Below are 24,213 nucleotides of genomic sequence, written 5' to 3'. Positions count from 1 at the left end.
ATTCTACCATAAATAAAAGTCTCAGTGGAAGTGTTGGAATATAAGAGTGAGAAAATCTCTTAGAAAATAGAACATAAAACGGAGGAAAAAGAAAGAATAGAAAATTCAAGATTGGCTTAAAAGATTCAACATAAAAAAAACAGGTGTTCCGAAGAGACAATAAAGAATCAGTTAGAGCCATATATATTAATGTGAATAAATCCCCAAGTCATAATATTGAGAGAAAAAGGCATGTTGCTTAAAGGACATAGAGTATTATACTATTTATATAAAGTTTAAAGACATGCAAAACAATCCTTACATTGTTGATTAATTCATACAATATAGTAAAAAAAAATCCTTAAGATTGATAAACTCTAAATTCAGTATGAATGTTGCTATTGAAAAAAAAGAGAATGGCATCATTGAAGCTTTATACACAGAATCATTATAATCATTACTAGTAGCCCTATGCATGAAGATTTGTGCAAGAATGGGCCTTCCTTCTCCTGGCTGCCTTTCCACCTTCCCACACTGCCCACAGCGGTTGGGGCTGTATGGAATGCCTGCATCCCACCCCGCCCCTGGCTGCTGGCGGTGTGCTATGCAAATTAACCCACCATCTTTGTTGGGTTAAATTGCATACTCACTCCTGCTTGAATGTTGGGTGTCATGAAGGTATGGTCAATTTACATCTTTCTCTTTTATTAGTGTAGATTTTATAATACTGTATTTTTTAAGCTCTGTGGTAGACATATTGGTGTTCATTATGTTATGCTTTAGTAATCTATTGCCTTTCTGATTTCTTTGTTGAAAAATACTTATACTTAGAAATAGCAAATGAATTTTTTGTCAACCCATTGTAAAAACATGTAACCATTATTGTTGACTGTTATCTTAGTTGTATTGGTGATTTTTTAAATGTGTTTACTAACATACCAGTTTGCACTTACATTTTATTATATGATAAAAAAAAGAGCTGATTTTAAAAGACCAAAAAGATAGGTAAATTTCTATCAAGTGTTACCAAGAAAAACAGAAATAGAACTATTAGACAAGTTTAAAAGGATGTAACGTAAGACTAAAAATTATTAAAAAGATACTCTATATAAAATGTACATGATATAAGTGAGTTTCTAGGATTATATGAAATATCAAAATTGGCTCTATAAGTAACATAAACTTTGAGTAAGCCAAAGAACTTGAAAGGATTGCTCAACTATACTTTTCTACTTTGAGAAAAATACCTGATCTAGACTTTTTTTCTTTACTGTTGTATCAAACCACAAGGAACAGATTTTATTTAAAGTGACACTTTATTTAACCCATTGTTGTACAAAGAAAAATACGGAAAGCTTTCCTGAAAATTCATGTCATGAACCCACCATTACTGTCACAGCTTTTACATGATAGGGCCTAAGAGGTGCTTTTTTTCTGAGAGAGATATATAAAGAGGTTTTGGATTTTGAGTTTTTTGGTAGGGAGGAGGACAGGTTCGGTTACATGATAGTTGTGTTTATTATCTTTTCTTTCTCTGTGGTGTTAAATGATGTCATTATTTCAGATGTTCACATTCTTATCACAGGAAATGAGAACCACTCAGACAAAAAACAGAAAAAGATCTACACTAAAAAGTCAGTGACTAAGCCTGCCCAACCTGAAAAAATAGAGTTCTTGCAGAAAGACACTGGAGGTAGATGAACTGGGTTATCTGCATGTTATTTCCTTCTGGCCTTCTAAATTGAGAAAAGACAGAACAGTATTATCTGTTCTCTACTTTGCTCTCTTCAGCCTTCCTTTGTCTTGCTCACATGTGAAATAAGATATTAGCTGTAATTTTTGTTATACATTGACGGGTATAAAACCAAATATTTAGTAAAACATTTTTAAAGCTTTTTGAGACATTGCTGGAGAACTTTGTGAATGTAGTACACAAATTAATTTCATTGGCACAAATTCAAATAATGGACTTTTAAAAAAATCCAGTGCCCTGAAATGCTGACTTTCTAATGCCGATCTTATACATAAGTCTTGTGTTTTAGGAATTTAGCTTGTTTACTTTCTTAACTACCTATCTAGTTAATTTACTTTAGTGGGACTATGCTGATTAAAAATGCCTATAATACTGTGTTTAAGTTAGGATTAGTTTTGATCTGAGAGATGAAAAAACAAAATATAATAACATTGGTTTAAAGAAGGCAGGAAATTCTTTCTTTCTTGTAAAAATCCAGAGATAGACATCCAGGCATGACATGGTACTTCAGAGTGTCAGGGAACAAAACTCTTTCTCTCTGTTGCTCTCACATTTTTAGCTTTCATTCTCATGCAGTAACCATCTGGCTCATATTCCAGCCAGCAGAAAGAAAGGAAAAGAAAAAAGCATATTCCTTCTTTAAAATACTTCTTAATAGTTATATGTATTATTTCCCTTCCATCCTATTGGACAGACTTAGTCACATGGTCACACTAAGCTATGTTGCTATTGAGGCTGGGAAATAATCTTTATTCTGGTAACTTTATGCCCAGCAAAGTTGGGGTTCTATTTTAGAGGAAAATGGATTTCAGAGGACAGCTGACAGTCTGCCACAATGTAAACAGAGACATATTCTGGAGCATAATTAGCCACTTGTCTTTAATTGTATATTAGTTGTTTTTTGTTTTTGTTTTTCAAATTTGTATTGTATTCTGGTCAACATTTCAAAAATTTATCTCCTTTTTGAATGTTTTGATCATGTTAATCTCCTAATCAAAAAGTTTTCATTGCCCTTAAGAATAAAATCTTAACTTGTAGCATAGTCTTTCAGAACAATAGAATCAGCTACCAAACAACTTTTCAAATGCTAATTTTCATCTGTTTTCCTTATAAATTCTGTAGTCAAATAAACAATATCCTTGATCTATTTCTTATTTGTTCGTTTGCGTTGCTGACTTCATTCTTTCTTATGTAGTCACCTCTGCCTAAAGGCCTCTCTCTCCATGTCTGTGTGCACTCCAGCTCACCTAACTTTTAACACCAGCTTAGGTAACTCTCTTCCAGCGCTCTTACATGATCCCCCGAGCTGGAATGAGTTTTTCTTCCTTTAAGTTCTTACACTTCTTTATCTGTCTGTCTCTGTGGTGTAATTCTTTTACTTTGTATGATATCTCTGTGTTTTTTAACTCCAATTTAGAACAACAGTTTCTAATCACATTCTTGATTGATCTTTTTATTTTTTCTTCAACACCAACAATAATGCTTTTCATAGTAGATGCTGGAGAGGTATTTTAATTATTTTTTTGTCAATCCTGTCTGGATAGGGTGTTAATTACCCTCTCTTAGATTCCAGTGATGCTGTTGCTGCAGAGCTCGCAGCTCAACTACAAGACACAAAGATTGAAAGCCTACCAGACACTAAAGCCATTAAGCAGAAAGAGGCGATCCCTAGTAAGAGGACATTTCCTAAGGAAGCCTGCTCAGAAAATAAGGAATCCTTGCAGATGGATATTGAAGGTAATGGGATTGGGATTTATGTGTGTCGGGAGAGGGAGATGCTGTGTCTATTTCCTTTCATCTTGATGAGAATATAGCCTCATAATTTAAACATCCATTTTTTCTTTCTGTTTTTTGTAAAATTACTTCAGTGCTACTTTGTCTATGCAGATGTACACTGAGTGGCCAGATTATTATGACCAGCCAGATTATTATGACCACCCCATCAGTACTTCATTGACACTTCCAAAAATACTGAATATTGAAAACTTCCTAAGCAAATACTCTCAAGGTTTTATTATTATTATTTGCATAACTAATTCACTTCATTGTACTGATAGGGTGGTCATAATAATCGGGCTGATCATAATAATCTGGCCACTCTGTGTGTGTGTGTGTGTGTGTCTATCTGTAATATAACTGTTACTTTTGGGAAACAATATTGGCAACTTGGGAACAAGATTATACATAAATACCTAAGGCTGATAATATTAACCTGTGAAGTATCATGTGTTAGTACTGACAGAGGGAAAAACTTATTCCAGAAGATTGTAACAAAGACAGGAAAACCTCAGTACAAACTTTTTAAAAATTACAATAAAGAGCCAAAAATTACAATAAAGACTCATGGCCCTCTTTTGAGTCTAACAAAAGAAAGGCATAGAGGACACAGCCATTACTACCTGGCTGTCAAACTTTACCTCTTAGAGGAAGATAGAACAGTACCCAGATAAGGAAAGAAAGGAGTCAATGAGCTATAATCCATATTACATTTCAAAAATAGTACAGGTGTAGCTGCTCACATCACAAATGTATAGATAAATGATTTTCCACAAGGGTGACAAGACTACATAGTGGTGAAGAAATATTCTCTTCAGCAAATGGTATTGGAAAGCTGATATCCATATGCAAAAGAACGAATTTGAATACTTTTACCACTTATAAAAATTAATTCAAAATGAATCAAAGATCTAAACATAAGAGCTAAAATTATAAAACTTATTAGCAGAAAGCATAGGGGAAAAGCTCCATGGCCTTGATATGGCAGTGATTTCTTGGATATGACCCCAAAAGCACAGGCAACAAAAGCAAAAAAATATACACACAAGAAGAAAAGTAACTGCACTAGATGATAAAGACTAAAGCGGACCTCTTTCTTAATGTCCAGTGTCCTTTGTCTTAAAATTTGGTGCAGTGTGTAAAAAAAGGCAAAAAAATAAATTATACTTACACCAAATTAAAAACTGCATCAAAGGACACAATCAATAGAGTAAAAAGGCAACCTATGAAATGGGAGGAAATATTTGTAAATCATGGTAAGTGCTTAATATCCAGGTTATATATGGAACTTCTTTAATTCAAGAACAACAGAGAAAGCCAGTTTTTAAAAGGGTGCAAAGGATTTAAATAGTTCTCCCAAGAAGACATATGAATGACTAATACATACATGAAGAGATGCTCAATATCACTAATCAGAGAAATACCAATTAAAATCACAGTGAGGTACTACTTCACACCAATTACGGTGGCCACTATCAGAACAGGTGATAATTATAAGATTATTTTATAGGCAAGCATGTGGAGAGATTGGAACTGTTGTGCACTGTTGGTGGAATATAGAAGGGTGCAGCCACTGTGGAAAATAGTACGGAGGTTCCTCGAAAAATTAAAAATAGAATTGGCATATAATACAGCAATCCCACTTCTGGGTATATGTCTAAAAAAATTCAAAGCCGATCTTACAGATATCTGCACACCTATGTTCAGCTCAGCATTATCCACATTAATCAAGATACGAAGACAATCCAAATGTCCATCAACAGATAAAGAAAGTGCTAACATGGTGCAATATATAGATCTTGTAACATAGAAACACATACCTGAAACCTGTTCATGTGGACCGATGCCAGCCCAGTAAATTTAATAATAAAAAAATCTCTTGAGATTTTCTTTAAAACAGAAAGTGTGTTAAAAACATAGTTAAATTTTATACAGCTTTAAAAAGGAAGGAAATCCTGTCACAAGCTATAGCATAGATGAACCTCAATGAAATTGTGCTAAGCGAAATAAGCCAGTCATAAAAGAAAAAAGAAACCCATGCTATATAGCAGACATATTGAAAATAAAATAACTCAGAAGGGTTGAAAAATAAAAGGAAAAGTAGAGATGAAAAATATGGAGACATATTAATATAGGTGAGATTAAATTAAACACCAAAAGTGTTACAGGAATTAAGGAGTGATGTTTTTATACTGAATTGCAATCCACAATGAGGTCATAATATAAATCTTTAAACAGGAAATAGCATAAAATAGATAAAACAAAACTAGGAGCATCATCAGTCAGGAAGTTTATGTTGCCTTACAAAAAAATGAAGTTGTAGAATTATATGAAAATAACTCGTATGATATATTGTTTAGGTAAAAGGTGCTAGGGGGAAATGCAAAACAGTCCACAAACTGTCCTAAACCCTGGAGGACCTTTAGGAGGAAATGGACAAAACAGAATAGTAGTAGTAAGGAGTTTGAACATACATACTTATCTCATACTAAATCATTGAAATGAAATTATTTTTATTTTATTTTTAAAAAATATATATTTTTTTATTTCAGAGAGGAAGGTAGAGGGGGAGAGAGAGATAGAAACATCAATGATGAGAGAGAATTATTAAATCGGCTACCTCCTGCATGCCTCCTACTGGGGATCAAGCCCACAACCCAGGCATGTGCCCCAACTGGGAATCGAACCCTGAACTCTTGGTTCAGAGGTTGACGCTCAATCACTGAGCCATGCCGGCTGGGCTGAAATTTTTAAAAAGCAAAGTTAAAAAAATCATCTGGGAATATTGCAAATAATGAGGTTGATTTAATAGATATGTGTACATGTTTGTATGCTTAAAAAAGACACACGGTGTCCTTTAAAGAGTAAAGATTTTTAACTTTGATGAAGCCTGATTTACTTTTTCTCTTGTTGCTTGTGCTCTTGGTGTTTTATCTACCAGTCCTACAAATTCAGGGTAATGAAGATTTACTCCTATGTTTTCTTCTAATATTTTCTAGTTTTAGCTTTACATTTAGCTCTTTGATCTATTTTTGTTAATTTTTTTGTATATGTGGTGTGAGGTAAGAGCACAACTTCATTATTTTCCATGTGGATATCCAGTTATCCCAGCACCATTTGTGGGTTTTTTTGTTTTTTGTTTTTTTTCCCAGCACCATTTGTTAAAAAGGACTGTTCCTTTCTCACTGAATGGGCTTGGCACCCTTATTGAACATCAATTGACCATAGATGTATGGGTTTGTTTATGGACTCTCAATTCTATTCTGTTGCTTTACATGTCTATCCTTGCTGATTGTTGCTTTGTAGTATTAAGTTTTGAAATTGAAAGTGTGAATCCTTCAACTTTGTCTATTTTATGGTGCTACTCTGGATCTCTTACACTTGCACATGAATTTTGGAATCAGCTTGGCAATTACTACAAAGAAACCAGCTAGGTTCTGATAGGGATTGTGTTGAACCTATGATCAGTGTGGGGATATTGCCTTCTTAGCAATATTATCTCCCAGTCCATGAACATGGGATGTTTTCTATTCATTTAGATCAGGGCTCCTCAAACTGCGGCCCGCCGAAAACATTTATCCATCCCGTCGGGTGTTTTTGCCGCTACTGCCTGTTGCTTAGCAGCCGACTAGGTTTTTTTAAAACTATAGTCCGGCCCTCCAACGGTCTGAGGGACAGTGAACTGGCCCACTGTTTAAAAAGTTTGAGGACCCCTGATTTAGATCTTCTTTCATTTCTTTCCACGGTGTTTTGTAGCGTTCAGAGTAGAAGTTTTACACTTCCTTTGTTATATTTATTTCTAAATATTTTATTTTTATGCTATTGTGAATTAAATGGTATTTTTTATTTTGTTTTTAGTTTAACTGCAGTGTATGACAATACAGTTGATTTTTAAAATATTTTTTATCCTGCAATCATGCTGAACTCATTTATTAGTTCTAATAGGTTTTTAATGTATTCTTAGAATTTTCTAGATACAAGATCTTGATATCTATGTATATAGTTTTATTTCTTTCTTTGAATCCAAATGCCTTCCCCCCTAATTGCTATGGCTAACACCTCAAGTATAATGTTAAATAGAAGTGGCAAAAGCAGACATCTTTATATATTCCTGTCTAGGAGGCAGACATTCTGTCTTTCATAAGTTAGTATGATTTTAGCTGTGTGTTTTTCATGGAAGTCCTTTATCAGATTGAGGAAGTTCCTTCTATTCCTAGTTTGTTGAGTGTTCTTATCAAGGAAGGGGTTAGATTTTGTTAAATGCTTTTTCTGTGTCTCAGATGATCAAATGAGTGGGGTTTTTTTAATCTTTAAATTGAACGTATTGGGGTGACTTCGGTTAATAAAATTATATAGGTTTCAGAAGTACAATTCTATAATACATTATGTGTATATTGTATTGTGTTAAGCCAAACTTGCACTCATGGGGTAAATCCCACTTGGTCATGTGTATAATTCTTTTTATATGTTGCTAGATTTCATTTGCTAATATATTTTTTTAATATATTTTATTGATTTTTTACAGAGAGGAAAGGAGAGGAATAGAGAGTTAGAAACATCGATGAGAGAGAAACATTGATCAGCTGCCTCCTGCACACTCCCCACTGGGTATGTGCCTGCAACCAAGGTACATGCCCCTGACCGGAATCGAACCTGGGACCCTTGAGTCCACAGACCAACACTCTATCCTTTGAGCCAAACCAGTTAGGGCCATTTGCTAATATTTTGATAAGGATTTTTTTTGTTTATGTTTGTAAGAGCTGTTGACTTGTAGTTTTCTGGTGATGTCTTTGTTGGGTTTTATTATCAGGGTACCACTGGCCTCATAAAATGAATTTGAAAAATAAATATTCTTTAAATGTTTAATAAAATTCAGGGGTGAAACCATCTGCGCCTGGACTTTTCTTTGTAGGTAATTTTTTTATTATTACTAATTCAAATTCTTCACTTGCTTTAGGTCTTTTCAGATTGTATATTACTTCTTGAGTCAGTTTCAACAGTTTGTGGCTTCCTAGGAATGGGATGTGTTCATTATATCTAAATTATCTAATTTAGTTCATAGTATTCCTTTATAATCCTAATAAATAAGATTTATTTATTGGTAATAATGGTCACTCTTTCATTTTGGATATAAGTCTTATTTTTTTTCTTGGTCAGTCTAACTAAAAGTTTGTTGATTTTTTTTTAAAATCTTTTCAGAGAACCAGCCTTTGTTTTCTATTATTTTTTTCTTTTTAAAATTCTCTATTTCATGAATTTTCACCTTAATTTTTATGATTGCCTTCCTTCAGTTTGCGTTAGTTTTAGTTTAATCTTTTCCCAATGTCTTAAGATAAAGTTTAGGCTTCTTTACTTGATCTTTCTTCTTTCTTGATACAGGCATATTCTATTATAAATTTCCCTTTTAGCTTTAGGTGCAGCTCATAAGTTTATTGCTATTTATTACAAAGTATTTTCTGGTTCTCTTTTGATTTCTTCTTTAACTCATAGGTTACTTAGGAATGTTTTATTTAATTTTCACATATTTGAGTTTTCCAAATTTTATTCTGCTATTGATTTCTAATTGCATTCTGTTGCGGCCGGGGAGCAGATTTTGTTATTATTTCTATCCTTTTAAGTTTATTCTCTTGCCTGATTGCTCTGAATAGGACTTCCAGAACTGTGTTGTATAAGAGTGGGCATCGTTTTCTTGTTCCTGATTTTAGAGGAAAGCTTTCTGTTTTCACCATTGAGTATGATATTGGCTGAGGGTTTGTGATATATGGTATTTATTATGTTAAGGTACTTTTCCTTCTAGACTCATTTTATTGAGGGTTTTATCATAAATGGCTATTTTGTCTTATCAAATAGTTAGTTCATAGGTCAATAATCAACCACCAAGCCATACTGTCTGGGTTATTATTATTTTTTTGAAGTTGTTACATTTTTTTTATTGTGGTGAAATATACGTAACAAAATTTACGGGTTTGACCATTTTGTAGTATACAGCTCAGTGACATTAAGTACATTCGCATAATTGTACAACCATCACCTCCATCCATCTCCAGAATTACTTCATCTTCTCAAACTGAAACTCTACCCCATCAAACACTAACTTCCTCTACTCACTTCCTCCTGGCCCCTAACATCACCATACAAGCCTCTGTTCCAGTGAATCTGCCTCTTCTATCTAATTCACATAAGTAAAATCATACAATGTTATACTTTTGTGTCTGGCTTATTTGTCTCAGCGCAGTGTCTTCAAGGTTCATCTACATTGAGCATGTATTGTCAAGATTTCCTTTTATTTTTAATATATATTTTTTATTATTGATAGTATTACAGATATCTCCCTTTTTCCTCTCCTTCCTGGCTATTTTTTAAAAATTAATTTTAGAGAGAGGAAGGGGGAGAGAGAGAGAAACATTGATTTGTTGTCTCTTATTTTTTTGTTGTTCTTTTAAAAAAAATTTTATTGACTTCAGAGAGGAAGGGAGAGGGAGAAAGAGAAAGAGATAGAAACATCATTGATGAGAGAGAATCATTGATCAGCTGCCTCCTGCATGCCTCCCACTGGGGATAGAGCCCGCAACCTGGGCATGTGCCCTTGACCAGAATCGAACCTGGCACCCTTCAATTCGCAGGGCGACACTCTGTCCACTGAGCCAAACTAGCTACGGCTGTTGTCTCACTTATTTATGCACTCATTGATTGATTCTTATAAGTGCTCTGAACAGGGATCAAACCCACAACCTTGATATATTGGGATTATGTTCTAACCAACTTAGATACCTACCCAGGGCAGATTGTACTTTAGACATAAAAGCAGATTTCATGTGCCTTACTATGTTCTGGGGAAATTGCCTTAGGGATTATAAGAGTATTTAATAAAAACCTTAGTTGTCAGTAATCTATGGTGTAGGTGAAAAGGATCTATAGTTACTTTGGATCCAAAGAAAAGATACATTCTACTAAAAGGATCCAAAGTGTTACTTTGTTGTATGCATATATATTTCTTTGTTTCTATCTATAACTTGAAACACCAAAATATATATTGATCCTATATTACTATTTCCATCTGGGGGTTATGATTATTAGATATTATTACATCTAAAAATGCCCATTTTTACATAGAATGACTGTCAAAAAGTGAATTTGGAAGATGGTAAATTTTGTATTAGGTATATTTTACCACAGTAAAAAAAAATTGGAGGAAAAAATGTGAAGATGGCCCACAGAAAGAAATTTTAAGAGGCTCTAGAACATGTAAAGAGTTTTTCTTTTTTATCCCACGCATTTAATTTCTGATAATGAATTCTCAGGTTTCTTAGCTGAAAGAGGGATTAGTAAGGCATATCTCTGTTTTCTCAACATGATTGAATGAAAAGGGGAAAAACATAGAGCACTGATCATAGTACCCCACACATAGCAAGCAGTTAGTACAAAGCAGCTGCTGTTACAGTCCCGAGGACTAAAGCTCCTTTCTCAAGCTCACCCAGCCAGTTCGTGACAGAGTTCTACCCAGAATCCAGGTCTTCTGACCCTGTGTCTCTTAAATGTTTACCATGCCACTCTAGCCACTAGGCACAGGCATAAATCCTTTGTTCAGGCAGTGAATTTTCTGAAACTTTATATAAACTGTTCTTTCTTTTTCTTCTGTTTCTAAAGAATTAAGTTTGAATACTATTTCTAAAGGAAACGAAAATATTTTGAAAGAACTTCAAAATCTTTTTTTTCTCCTTTTCAGAGTCCAGTTCGGAATTTGAAAATACTACCCATTCTGTGTTCAGGTCAGCCAAGTTTTACTTTCATCATCCAGTGCACCTACCAAGTGATCGAGATTTTTGCCATGAATCCTTAGGGAAAAGTGTTTTCATGGGGCATTCTTGGAAAGATTTCTTCCAGCAGCATCCAGACAAACACCATATTAGTCTTCCTCCCTCTTATCAAACTGAGGAAAAGACAGAATGTACTAGAATAGAGAGCCTCCATATCAATGTAAACTTGGGAAACAAAGAAAAGATACATTCTACTAAAAGTCAGGCTGGAGATCATACAAAATGTGACAAACAGATTAATGATCAAAAAAAGAATCGTAAGGTCACCCCAGAGCCCACAGCTCAGCACATTACAAGTTTGAATGAACTCTGGAACAAGTATCAGGAGCGGCAGAAGCAACAAAAATCTCACGAGTTCAGGGGTGGAAAAGAACTATCCTTGGTGGAGCGACTTGATCGTTTGGCTAAACTTCTTCAGAATCCTATCACACATTCTCTTTGGCCCTCAGAAAGTACACAGGATGATAGCAGAGGGCAGCGAGATACTAGGGAATGGAATGGTAGACAGCAACAGAGAAACAAGCTTCAGAAAAAGAAGCGGTATAAAAGTGTGGGGAAATGCCATAAAAACATAGGAGATCTTAAAAACAAGGTGCTTTCTACTCATCAAGCTGGAAGGTCCAATCAGATTAAAATTGAACAACTTAAATTTGATAAATATATTCTGAGAAAACAGCCAAATTTTTGTTATATAAACAATACTTCTTCAGATTCTAGACCCTCAGAGGAGAGTGAGCTGCTCACAGATACTGCCATTTCCACCACCACTTCTCCTGTGGAATCAGATATATTGACCCAAACAGATAAAGAAATGACTTTGCATGAAAGGAGCAGCTCTCTTTCCACCATTGACACTGCCCGATTGATCCAGGCTTTTGGCCATGAAAGAGTTTGTCTGTCACCCAGGAGAGTTAAATTATACAGCAGTATCACTGACCATCAGAGGAGATACATTGAGAAGCCGAGCAAGAACAAGAAGAAAGCATTGAGTTGTCCCCAAATGACTTCTGAACACACCAGAAGGAAACACATCCAGGTACATGGCTACAAATTGCATCTGGCAATGTGACTGCCTTTTTCATGGACTTTTTAGTTAAGCTTTGCACACAGGTGGAGAAAGGCCACTTGCCCTTTCCTCGCTATAATATTCCTTACCAACTGGAAAAGAGTGAGAAAGTGTAGTACAGTGCTATTGTGAGTTGTCATTCTTTTCATCAACACTCATTTACAAATTATCCTTTGGATGAAGGGCTTTGCTGCTAACTGCTTCAGAATCTACAAAGTATATCCCTGGCACCGGTGAGCTTTTAGTTTAGAATGACCTCCATTCTGAAGAATATTGCCGAGCTTTTGTAAATTTGTTTTTTTATTCATTTCTCCCTGTCTTTCAAGACATTTTAAGTTGCTTTAAAACACACACCACACACACACACACACTCTAGAATATGATTTTTTAAAAGGAAAAAAGAATTCAAATGAAAAAAAATTATGGAAGCCAGAGAGGGGTGAGCTACAACATGACTTTTAAGAATAAATAAATGAAGATTTGTGAGTTATGGGAAGACAAGTTGATGCTAGAGAGAGATAAATATACCTTATAGATATGGTTGTGAGTCACAAATTTTGCTTTGTTTTCTACCAGTTAGTATTGCTAGAATTTTGTGATCAATCACAAGTCTATAATATAAAAACAAACCGAATTCTCAAAAGCATTACATATTTCTGGTACTAAAACCTAGAAGAAATTTACTCATCTGTCCTCATAAAGAAGGAACCACAGTGTAATAGAGTCCTCAGCAGCATCCTTACAGTAGGTTCAGTAATAATGCCTATAAGGCTAATATGACCTTACTACAGTGTTCAGCAAAGACATCTCACAAAGGGTCAACACGTAATTTAAGCCAAGAATAAAATTTAGTGTGCCCAGAGAAGTGCTTTATAAAGAGTGATGCTTGTTCTTTGGAGTATAGAAAGAAAAATATTATATTTATTTTTTCTCAAACTTTTAAAATTTACATTTTATATATGTTTATATTATACTAGAGGCCCAGTGCAGGAATTCATGCACAGGTGGGGTCCCTTGGCCTGCCGGCAATCGGGGCCAGCTGGCTGGTGGGGAGGGACCGCGGGAAGTTGGCCAGCCATGGGAGGTTGGCTGTGGAAGTGCACTGACCATCAGGGAGCAACTCCTGTGTTGAGTGTTTGCCCCCGGGTGGTCATTCAGTCACTTAGGCTTTTATATACATAGATGAGTACAGTAATAACATCCTATATAATAAAAGTGTAATATGCAAATTGACCAAAGGGACAGAACAAATGGTCGCTATGATGCGCACTGACCACCAGGAGGCAGACACTAAACACAGGAGCTGCTCCCTGGTAGTCAGTGCGCTCCCACAGGGGGAGCACTGCTCATCCAGACAGCTGGCTAGCCCAGCAACAGTGGTGGGAGCCTCTCCTGAATCCGCTGCAGGCGGGCAGTAAGGAGCAAGGGGTCCCATACTGCGAGAGGGATGTCTGCCTGCCAGCTTAGAGATCGGGCCTAAACTGGCAGGCAGACATCCTCCAAGGGGTCCCGGACTGCGAGAAAGTGCACTGCGACTCTAGTAATTTATAAATACAGGGTGAGGCAAAAGTAGGTTTACAGTTGTATGTGAAAGTTTACTCCTGTATTATTATTCTGATTATTGCATTTTCTGTATAAACAACTGTAAATTTACTTTTGCCCCACACTGCAAATATCTACTTTGGTAATTTATGCTCAAAAATATTGCCTGGCCAGTTAGTTGAGTGTCATCCCATACACTAAAAAGGTTGTGGGTTCAGTTCCCCATCAGGGCAGATACCTAGGTTGCTAATTAGTTCCCCAGTTAGGGCACATAAGGGAGGCAACCTATTGATTGATGTTCCTCTTGTACATCAATGTTTCTCTCTAATTCAGTGGTTCTCAACCTTCCTAATGCCGTGACCCTTTAATACAATTCCTGATGTTGTGGTGATCCCCAACCATAAAATTATTTTCATTGCTACTTCATAACTAATTTTGCTACTATTATGAATTATAATGTAAATATCTGCTATCAGGATGTATTTTCATTGTTACAAATTGAACATAAAGCATAGTGATTAATCACAAAAACAATATGTAATTATATATTCGTTTTCCAATGATCTTAGGCGACCCCTGTGAAAGGGTCGTTCGACCCCCAAAGGGGTTGTGACCCATAGGTTGAGAACCCCTGCTCTAACTGCTTCAGAATCTGCAAAGTATATCCCTGCCATCAGGGAGCTTTTAGTTTAGAATGACCTCCATTCTAACCAATATTGCCTGGGGTTTTTTGTTACGTTTTTTTGTTGATTCATTTCTCCGTGTCTTTCAAGACATTTTGAGTTGCTTTTAAACACACACACATAAAATAAAAAATATTTTTTAAAGGAAATGTAGAGTGAGAGAAAATTATGGAAGCCAGAGAGAAGTGAGCTACAACATGACTTTTAAAAATAAATGAAGAAATGTGAAGACAAGTTGATGCTTTCTCTCTCAAATCATTTTTTAAAAATACCCTTGGGTAACCCTAACCAGTTTGGCTCAGTGGGTAGAGCGTCAGCCTGCGGACTCAAGGGTCCCAGGTTCGATTCCGGTCAAGGGCATGTACCTTGGTTGCGGGCACATCTCCAGTAGGCAGCTGATCGATGTTTCTCTCTCATCGATGTTTCTAACTATCCCTCTCCCTTCCCCTCTGAAAAAAATCAATAAAATATATTTTAATAAATAAATAAATAAAAATGCCCTTGGGTAAAGATTAAAATACATGTATGTTTTTTTTCCTGTAGAACTGCATAATTAAATAATTTAGAGACTGCTAGTCTAGACAAAAGAAGGCACAAGACGTCCAGATACTTTATCATAAATATTATAATTGAGGTCTGGTAGGTATTAAATGATAGTGATTGCATATATAAATAGTACAATATGACTTTTTTTAAGTAAAAAAAGAATTGGAAATGGCACAGATTAAGGCTTTTTGTTCCATAGAAGAGATAAGGGAAAAGGCTCTAAGGAGGGATTTTTGTGTGTGGTAAAATACATACACATAACATAAAATTTATCATTTTGCCCTCACTGGTTTGGCTAAGTGGATAGAGCATTGGCCTGTGGAATGAAGAGTCCCGAGTTTGATTCTGGTCAACAGCACATGCCCGATTGCGGGCTCGATCCCCAGTAGGGGGCGTGCAGGAGGCAGTTTATCAATGATTCTTCCCTCTCATCATTGATGTTTCTATCTCTCTTCCTTTCCCTTCCTCTCTGAAATCAGTAAGAATATATTTTAAAAAATAAAGTTTATCATTTTAATGATTTTAAAGTGCACAGTTTAGTGGCAATGAGTATGATTTTTTGAGGTTTTTTTAAAAATATTTTTATTGATTTCAGAGAAGAAAGGAGAGGGAGGGAGAGAGAAACATCAATGATGAGAGAGAATCATTGATCGGCTGCCTCCTGCACGTCCCCCAGGGATAGAGCCCGCAACCCAGGCATGTGCTCTTGACCGGAATCGAACCCGGGACCCCTCAGTCCATAGACCAACGCTCCATCCACTGAGCCAAACCAGCTAGGGTCATTCACAATGTTTTATAATCATCACCACTATCTAGTTCAACAGCTTTTCATCACCCAGGGGAAATCTCACACCCATTAAGCAAACTCTCTTCTCTCTTCCCAACAGCCTCTCAGAACCACTTAATTTGCTTATTTTTGTGAACTTGCCAGCTCCGGTTATTTCATATAAATGGAATCATACAATATATGACCTATGGGTCAGGCTCCTTTAGCTTAATGTTTTGGGGGTTCCTCCATGTTGTAGCATGAATCAGTGCTTCATTGCATGTATATACCACATTTTATCCATTCATCCACTCATAGATATTTGAGTGTGTGTCCACCTTTTAGCTATTGTGAGTAGAGCTGATATGAACATTTTTGTACAAGTTTTCTTTTTCTGTTTTTAAAAATATTTTTTATTCAGAAAGGGAGAGGGAGTGAAAGATAGAAACATCAACGATAAGAAAAAATCACTGATTGTCTGCTTCCTGCACACCCCCTATTGGAAGTCGATCCCGCAACCCAGACATGTGCCCTGACCAGGAATCGAACCGTGACTTCCTGGTTCATAGGTAGACACTCAATCACTAAGCCATGTCAGCCAGGCTACAGGTTTTTATTTGAATAGCTATAAACATTTCTTTTGAGAATATACCTAGGAGTGGAAATACTGAGCCATGTGGTAATTCTGTGTTTAGCTTATTGAGGAATTGTCAAACTGTTTTCCACAGTGGCTACACTTTTTACATTCCATTAGCAATGTTTGAGGATTACTATGTCCCTGGGTTCACCAACTATCTTTATTCCCCTTTTTTGGGGGGGGGGGCATCCTAGTATAAATGAGATGGTATTTTATACTTATTGTCATTTTGATGGTGGTTATGATTTGCCTTTCCCTGTCCTGCATGACTAATGACGTTTAAGCATCTTTTCATGTGCTTATTGGTCATTTGTATCTTCTTTGGGGAAATGTCTATTCAAGTCTTTACCTACTTTTTAATTGCTGTTTGCTTTTTGGTTTTGAGTTGTAAGATTTATTTATATATTCTGGATTGATTACTATTATCAGATGTATAATTTGTTCCCATTCTCTGGGTGTCTTTTCACTTGTTACTGTCCAAGGCAAAACAGTTTACTTTAAATATATATATTATTCAGAGAGGAAGAGAGAGATAGAAACATCAATGATGAGAGAGAATCATTCATTGGCTGCCTCCTGCACGCCTCTACTAGGGATGAAGCCCGCAATCTGGCATGTGCCCTGACCAGGAATCAAACCGTGAACTCCTGCTTTATTGGTCAGTGCCCAGTCACTGAGCCATGTTGGCTAGGCCACAACAGTTTACAGTTTGATGAAGAGCCCAGTATCCCTATCTTTTGTTGCTTGTGCTTTTGGTGTCATATCTAAGAAACCATTGCTAAGTCCAAAGTCATAAAGATTTGTCCTTTTATTTTAAGTTTTTTATACTTTTAGCTTTTTCATTTGCATTTTTGACATATATTGAGTTAATTTTTGTATATAACATGAAGTAAGGGTCAAAACTTCATTCTTTTGCACATGGATATTCAATTGTCTCAGCACCAGTTATTGAAGAAACTATTCTTTCTCCCTTGAGTGATCTAGGCTTCATTGTCAAAACTCAATTGACCATATAATTGAGGGTTTATTTCTAGGCTTTGTTTTATTCTTTTTATCTGTATTCCTATTTGTATGCCATTACTGCACTATTTTGATTACTGTAGCTTTGTGGAAAGAACTGAGAAGGTGATTCCTCCAACTTTGTTCTTTTCCAACACTGTTCTGGCTATTTAAATCCCTTGTATCTCCATGTGAATATTAAGATCAGCTTTTCAGTTTTTGCTGAAAAGGTCATTAGGATTTTGATATTAATTGTATTAAGTCTGTGTTGGCTTTGGGATTTATTGCCATCTTAACAATATTAAGTCTACCAATCCATGAGCCACAGTAATTTTTGTATATGGTGTTAAGGTAAGGATTTAACTTTATCTTTTTGCACATGGATATTTTGTTGTCCCAGCACTAGTTGTTGAAAAAAGACAGTCTTTTCCCTGTTGAATGTGCTTGGCACCCTTGTCAAAAATCATTTGACCATATATGTAAGGATTTATTTCTGGGCTCTGTATTCTATTCCATTGGTCTATGTGTCTGTCTACAGTATGCCAGTACACACTGTTTGGGTTTACTCTAACCTTTAAAATAAATTTTGATATCAGGAAGTATAAGACCTCCAACCTTATTCTTTTTCAAGACTGTTTTGGCTATTTGGGGTCCTTTGGTATGCCATATGATTTTTATTTTTATTTTTGATGCGATTTTAAATGTAATTGTTCTCTTCATTTTTGCATTGTTCATTGTTCGTGTTATAGATACTCAGCTGATTTTTGCATGTTGGTCTTGTATTAACAAACCTGATTATTTATTAATTTTAATAGTTTTTTTGCAGGCTTTTGTTGTTGTTGTTATTGTTAATCCTCACCCAAGGGTATTTTTTCCATTGATTTTTAGAGAGAGTGGAAGGGAAGGGGAGAAACATCGATGTGAGAGAGACACATTGTCTGGTTGCCTCCTGCACACGCCCTAACCGGGCCAGAAATTGAGCTTGCAACTGAGGTATGTGCCCTTGACCAGAATCGAACCCGTGATCCTTCAGTTCATGGACTGATGCTCTAACCACTAAACAAAACCGGCTAGGATTTCTTGCAGATTTTTTAGGATTTTCTATATATAAAGCTATATTATCTGTGAATAGAGATAGTCTTACTTCCTCTTTTTCGATTTGGGTACCCTTTATTTTTCTTGCCTAATTGGTCTGGCTAGAACTTCCAATAGAGTGTCAAGTAGAAGTGGTAAAAGCAAGGCACCATTGTTTGTTTATGATCTTAGGAAAGCATTCAGTCTGTTGCCATTGAGAATGGTTTTGCTGTGTATTTCCACATATGACCTTTATTGTGCTGAGGAAGTTACCTTTTGTTTCCTATTTTGGTGAGTGTTTTTACCATGAAAGGATTTTGGTGTTTGCCAAGTATTTCAGCACCTATTGAGATGATCATATGGGTGGTTTTTTTTTTAAGTTCTATTAATATGGTGTATATTGATAATCATGTGTTAAACCAGTGGTTCTCAACCTTCTGACCCTTTAAATACAGTTCCTCATGTTGTGACCCAAACATAAAATTATTTTCATTGCTACTTCATAACTATAATGTTGCTATGTTATGAATCATAATGTAAATATCTGATATGCAGGATGGTCTTAGGCGACCCCTGTGAAAGGGTCTTTGGACCGCCAAAGGGGTCGCGACCCACAGGTTGAGAACCACTGTTAAACCATCCTTGCATTCCAGAAATACTTTGCCAGGGAAGGGGGAATAGGAGTGGGGCAAGCAACGCTAAGTAAAAAGCCACAAAGCACTCTCCTACTTTGTTTATTTGGCCTTGCTCTTGCTTTTCTTTAGTTGCCATGTACCTTTGACTGTATTTCAGAGTTTTGATAAGGTTGGTTTTGACAGTTTTTGTCAGATTTTTGGTCCTAGTAAAGGGGCAGGTTCCTGGAGCTCTCCCTATTCTGCCAGTTTTGCAGACATCCCTCCCAGGTAGTTTTGTGCCCTTCCCGAAACAGCTGCTGTTTCACTTTCCTGGGGCTGCACTCTAATGGACACTTTTCATAAAACTCTTCAATCGTTTTCCTGGTGAAGTTCATAGAAAAATAGTCAGCAAAGGGGTGCAGACTCCCTCAATTTCTATAGCCCCCAAGGGCTTCACAGTCTTGTCAGGGCACACTTGGTCTCCAGCACTTAATCCAATCTCTAACCTTCTTAATCCTATCCAGTCATATCTCTTCCAGGTAACCAGCAGTCTCTTCTTAGATTTAGGACCAGAGTTGGCCTCTGACCTCAACTTTCTGAGGCTTCAAGAAAATTCACGAAATTAAAGTTGGTATATTTTTGTTGTTGTTGATGGTGGTAGTGGTTATAAGGATGGGAGCACTTTATTTTTTGTCCCTCTTTATTACCAAATATTTTATCAAAAAAAGATTTCTCTTTATTTCCTCTGAGCATAAAGGTAAAAGATAACTAAATGTAAAGAGTTCAGATAATATAAAAGATATAAAAAACTTGGAAATCACCCAAATTCTCACTGTCCTGAAATAGTCAAAATCGATTAACATTTTCATAAATAAGCTTCCAGGTTTGTATTTTATGATTCACATATCTTCTTATGTTGAATCTATTTCATTATGTCCATGTTCTAATGTAGCTAAATACCTAATGAAGAGACTTTAATGAGAGAATAAGATTAAGTATTTATCAGTGTTTCTTACATTTTTACAAAACAGATTTCAATAGTCTTTGCACTCATGTTCATATATGAAGAGAAACAAGTAAAAGAAATCGTGTATATTGTTCTGAAACTTTACACTTAATATATCATAGACATCTTTCTATGTCAGATGCAGATTAATGTAGTCATTTTTACTGACTTTATGGGTTTCATTGTATAAATATACAAGATAAAATTAGATAAAATTTATCTAATTAGTTACCTAATGACAGATATTTAAATTGTTTTGAAATTTTTATCATTATCTGCAGTTTGATGAATTATCGTATTACATCTCTATGGATTTTTTCTGTTTCCTTGAGATACATTTCTAACATGAAATTTTTGGATTATTAAGTATGCACATTCAAAATGTTTAATCCAGCATCATCCTGTGTGCCAAAAGGTTGTGGGTTCCATCTCTGATCAGGGCACATACTGGAGGCAACCTATGGATGTTTCTCACATAGAGATGTTTCTCTCTCCCTCTCTCCCCACTTCCTTTCTCTCTAAAAATCAATAACATATCCTTGGGTGAGGATTTTTATTTTATTTTATATTTTATTGATTTTTTACAGAGAGGAAGGGAGAGAGAGAGAGCTAGAAACATCGATCGGCTGCCTCCTGCACATCCCCCACTGGGGAAGTGCCCACAACCCAGGTACATGCCCCCGACCAGAATCGAACCTGGGACCCTTCAGTCCACAGGCTGACGCTCTATCCACTGAGCCAAACCGGCTTCGGCGGGTGAGGATTTTTTTAAAAAAATGTTAGTCTACACTATTAAGTTGTCCTTCTGAAATAAATTATTTTTTCACTAGCAATGTATAATAATAATAACTTGGTCAGTACCTGACAGTGGCATTCTTGTTAGCATTTGCCAAGCAGATAGGCCTGAAATATGGTATCAATTCTGCTTTACATTTTTTAAATCACATCCACTGAGATTTTTATTTTCTTTTGTATGTTTATTGACCATTTCTATTTCTTTTTTGAGCTGCCTATCTTGTCTTTAACCTGGATTTCCTCAGATATGCTCATGCTTCTTTGTCCTGAACCTGTATGTCCAGCACATTTTTTACCTGTTACTTTGAAGGTTTAAGAGTCAGTAGGAATAGCTGCAGCTGCTGTTCATCCTCCCCTCCTTCCTTTGATGACACCTACTCTTTCTTTGACTCAGTCTTTCTGTGCCTCTCTCTGTATTTATGCAGTCTCTACAGGCCATGCTTTTCTCTCACTACTGTATCTTTTCCTGCTTTCTGCTTTTCTCTATGCCTCTGTACACCCATACTCTGTGCACTGCGCTCTTGCCCTTCCCACCCTACTGTCTTGTCTCACTGTGTCTTGTTTTTCTGGTTACTCCTCCTCTCCTCCCTTTCTCTCATGTTCTTGCTGTGTTTGCCTCTGTGCTCTCTGTGTTTTCTCTCTTACTCCTTCTCCCAACATTCCTTATCTTTTTTTTTTCAGTTTCTGGCTAGATATTGGAGTTGAAGAAGGGGGATAGTGTACTATTGTCAGTACAAAAAAAAAAGGTCAGGTTTTTTCAGTTTTTGTTCAGGGAAAAAAGTTGGAGATGAATTATTTCTCTATTTTTATCTCATTAATGTCAAATCAAATGTTTACCAGTATTTCTTACATATTTTAATAATATTGGCTGATTTCATATTAGTCTTTACAATTATGATCATATATGGAGAGAAACAATTAAAAAGTAGTATCTTGGAACCCAAAGAATACATTTCATGATATATTAAGAAATAAAAAGCAAGATGTAAAACTGTATTTATATTCTAAACATTTTACCTATACATATTCACACACAACTGAATCAAAATAAATATTGACATTATCTTAACATTATGGGATTCTTTATAAATTTCTATGTCATATTACAAAAAGCATGTGTTTTCTAATAAGCTATTATGGTTGTTTTTGTTTGACATTAATTTAGAAAGTGAGTTAAGCCAAACAGATCAAACACACACAAAATGTTAGTTATGAGCTGGAAAGGAGAATCTTCAGATTTTTCATTACATTCTAGTTTCTGCCTGAAATTTCTATTGGAATGTCATAATAAATCCTAGAAGCAGAGTAAAATATTAGGATTAGAGAAGTATTATACACAGTTTATATGCCAAAGTAAAGTAGGATTTTCTTTTAACTCCATGTGCTAAGGGTTGAGTTAAATGTGCTCCTAGGTTCATGGCCTCTTTTATGTATGTTCCCTGTAATGGATACCTAGGTTGCTGTCAACTCCCAGTACCACAAAACACCACAGTGCACACCCTTGTGCATATCCCCTAATGGACCTGTGTGAGACTGTCTTTAGCATATATATCCAGAAGTGGAATCATGGATCATAAGCTAGATGTATACTTACTTTTCCAGTCTCTATTCCTACCTACAATGCATGAAAATTCCTATATTTCCATTTCTAGTTTTGCTGGAAGATTAGAAATACAAGTTCATATACTATGGGAAGGTAGGGGTTTTCTTTGTTGGTGGTTTTTTGTGTGTTGTTTTTATTAAATGTTACTTGTGTTGAGAATCTATCTTACCCCCCACTTAGTAATTTCTAAGAGAGGAGAGAGTCTTTTAGAGACTTCCAAAATTACTGCTGTCCTTTTTTTTTTCTTCCTGTTTACTCTGGTGGTTTTTTTTTTTTTTAAATTTTATTGTTGAAAGTATTACAGGTGTCCCCTTTTCTTTCCCCATTGACCCCTTCTAGCCCTCACCTGCCCCCACCCCAAGCCTTCACCACACTGTTGTCTGTGTCCATGGGTTATGCACATATGCATACAGGTTCCTTGATTAATCTCATCTATGACTGTCCTTTGAACCAGGCTACAAACATTTGTTCATTCATCTACATAATTATAATATAGAATGTGATAACATTATAAGAGTGGGATACTTGAATTGCTTTTCTTTGATTTTTACATAATAACAGATAAAAGATGTAGAAGATTCTAATACCCATATTTAAAAGCATGATTTAAAATATCTACATAAAACTTCATTTCCAAAACACAGCATCTACAGTTGTTCCAAATGCCCACTTGGCATATTTTTAAAAAGTAATTGTACATTTAGACAAAATGTTGATAAATCCCAAAAGTGGAAGATTTATAAGCTCTTACTTTCTAACCACGATATAGTAACATTGCAACCTTAACAGCTACTATTTTTCACTAAGCAGATGAAAACTTAAAAGCATCATTCTAAGGGTAGGAGGCAACACTCTTAAACACGTAATTCACATGGAATTTATTTTTGTGTGCATAGGTGTGATTTTGTTTTTATGTTCAACTAATTGCCAATAGAGATTTTTAAATAAAGTGATATTCCTAAATTATTAGAAAAATCTAATATTCTTTGGTTAAACTGGACTCTGATCAGTTGTACTTGGTAATTAATAGCCATGGTTATTTTAAAATTTCTACTCAAAATAACTGAAATAATATGTGAACACCTTAACAGAATTGGAGAAATCTAAAGAGAAAACTAATTCTGACCAAAATATGAAGCCATTTCGTTTATTTTTTTAAACATATTTTATTGATTTTTTACAGAGAGGAAGGGAGAGAGATAGAGAATTAGAAACATCGATGAGAGAGAAATATCGATCAGCTGCCTCCTGCACACTCCCCACTGGGGATGTGCCCGCAACCAAGGTACATGCCCTTGCCTGGAATCGAACCTGGGACCCTTGAGTCCGCAGACCGACGCTCTATCCACTGAGCCAAACCGGTTAGGGCGCCCATTTCATTTATTAAACTTGAAGTTAGATCAGAATATACAAGTGAAAATATCTAAGAGACATAGATGATTTCATGAGTGTATCATAAGTGAAATAAAGATTTTCGAGTCATCATGTAGAGTCATCATCTTCCTTCATAAATGTTAAACCAAGAGGAAAGACTTGAGAGAATGCAGAGAAAGTGGA

The 24,213-nt window shown here is 35.7% G+C and overlaps 1 protein-coding gene across 1 annotated transcript in view; it reads left to right on the top strand.

Moving 5' to 3' along the window:
- Positions 1-24,213, top strand: part of ALMS1 (ALMS1, centrosome and basal body associated protein) — a 126,982-nt gene that overhangs the window by 82,912 nt on the left and 19,857 nt on the right. Inside the window, exons 18-20 of the mRNA XM_015571463.1 lie at positions 1,544-1,672; positions 3,299-3,469; positions 11,235-12,361. Coding sequence (XP_015426949.1) covers positions 1,544-1,672; positions 3,299-3,469; positions 11,235-12,361 — 1,427 coding nt within the window. The remainder of the gene's footprint in view (positions 1-1,543; positions 1,673-3,298; positions 3,470-11,234; positions 12,362-24,213) is intronic.

This window comes from Myotis davidii, unplaced genomic scaffold, assembly GCF_000327345.1.
Source record: "Myotis davidii unplaced genomic scaffold, ASM32734v1 scaffold247, whole genome shotgun sequence".
NCBI classification, from domain to species: domain Eukaryota; kingdom Metazoa; phylum Chordata; class Mammalia; order Chiroptera; family Vespertilionidae; genus Myotis; species Myotis davidii.
The sequence above is the reverse complement of the archived record's forward strand: the minus strand, read 5'-3'. Positions and strand labels throughout refer to the sequence as shown.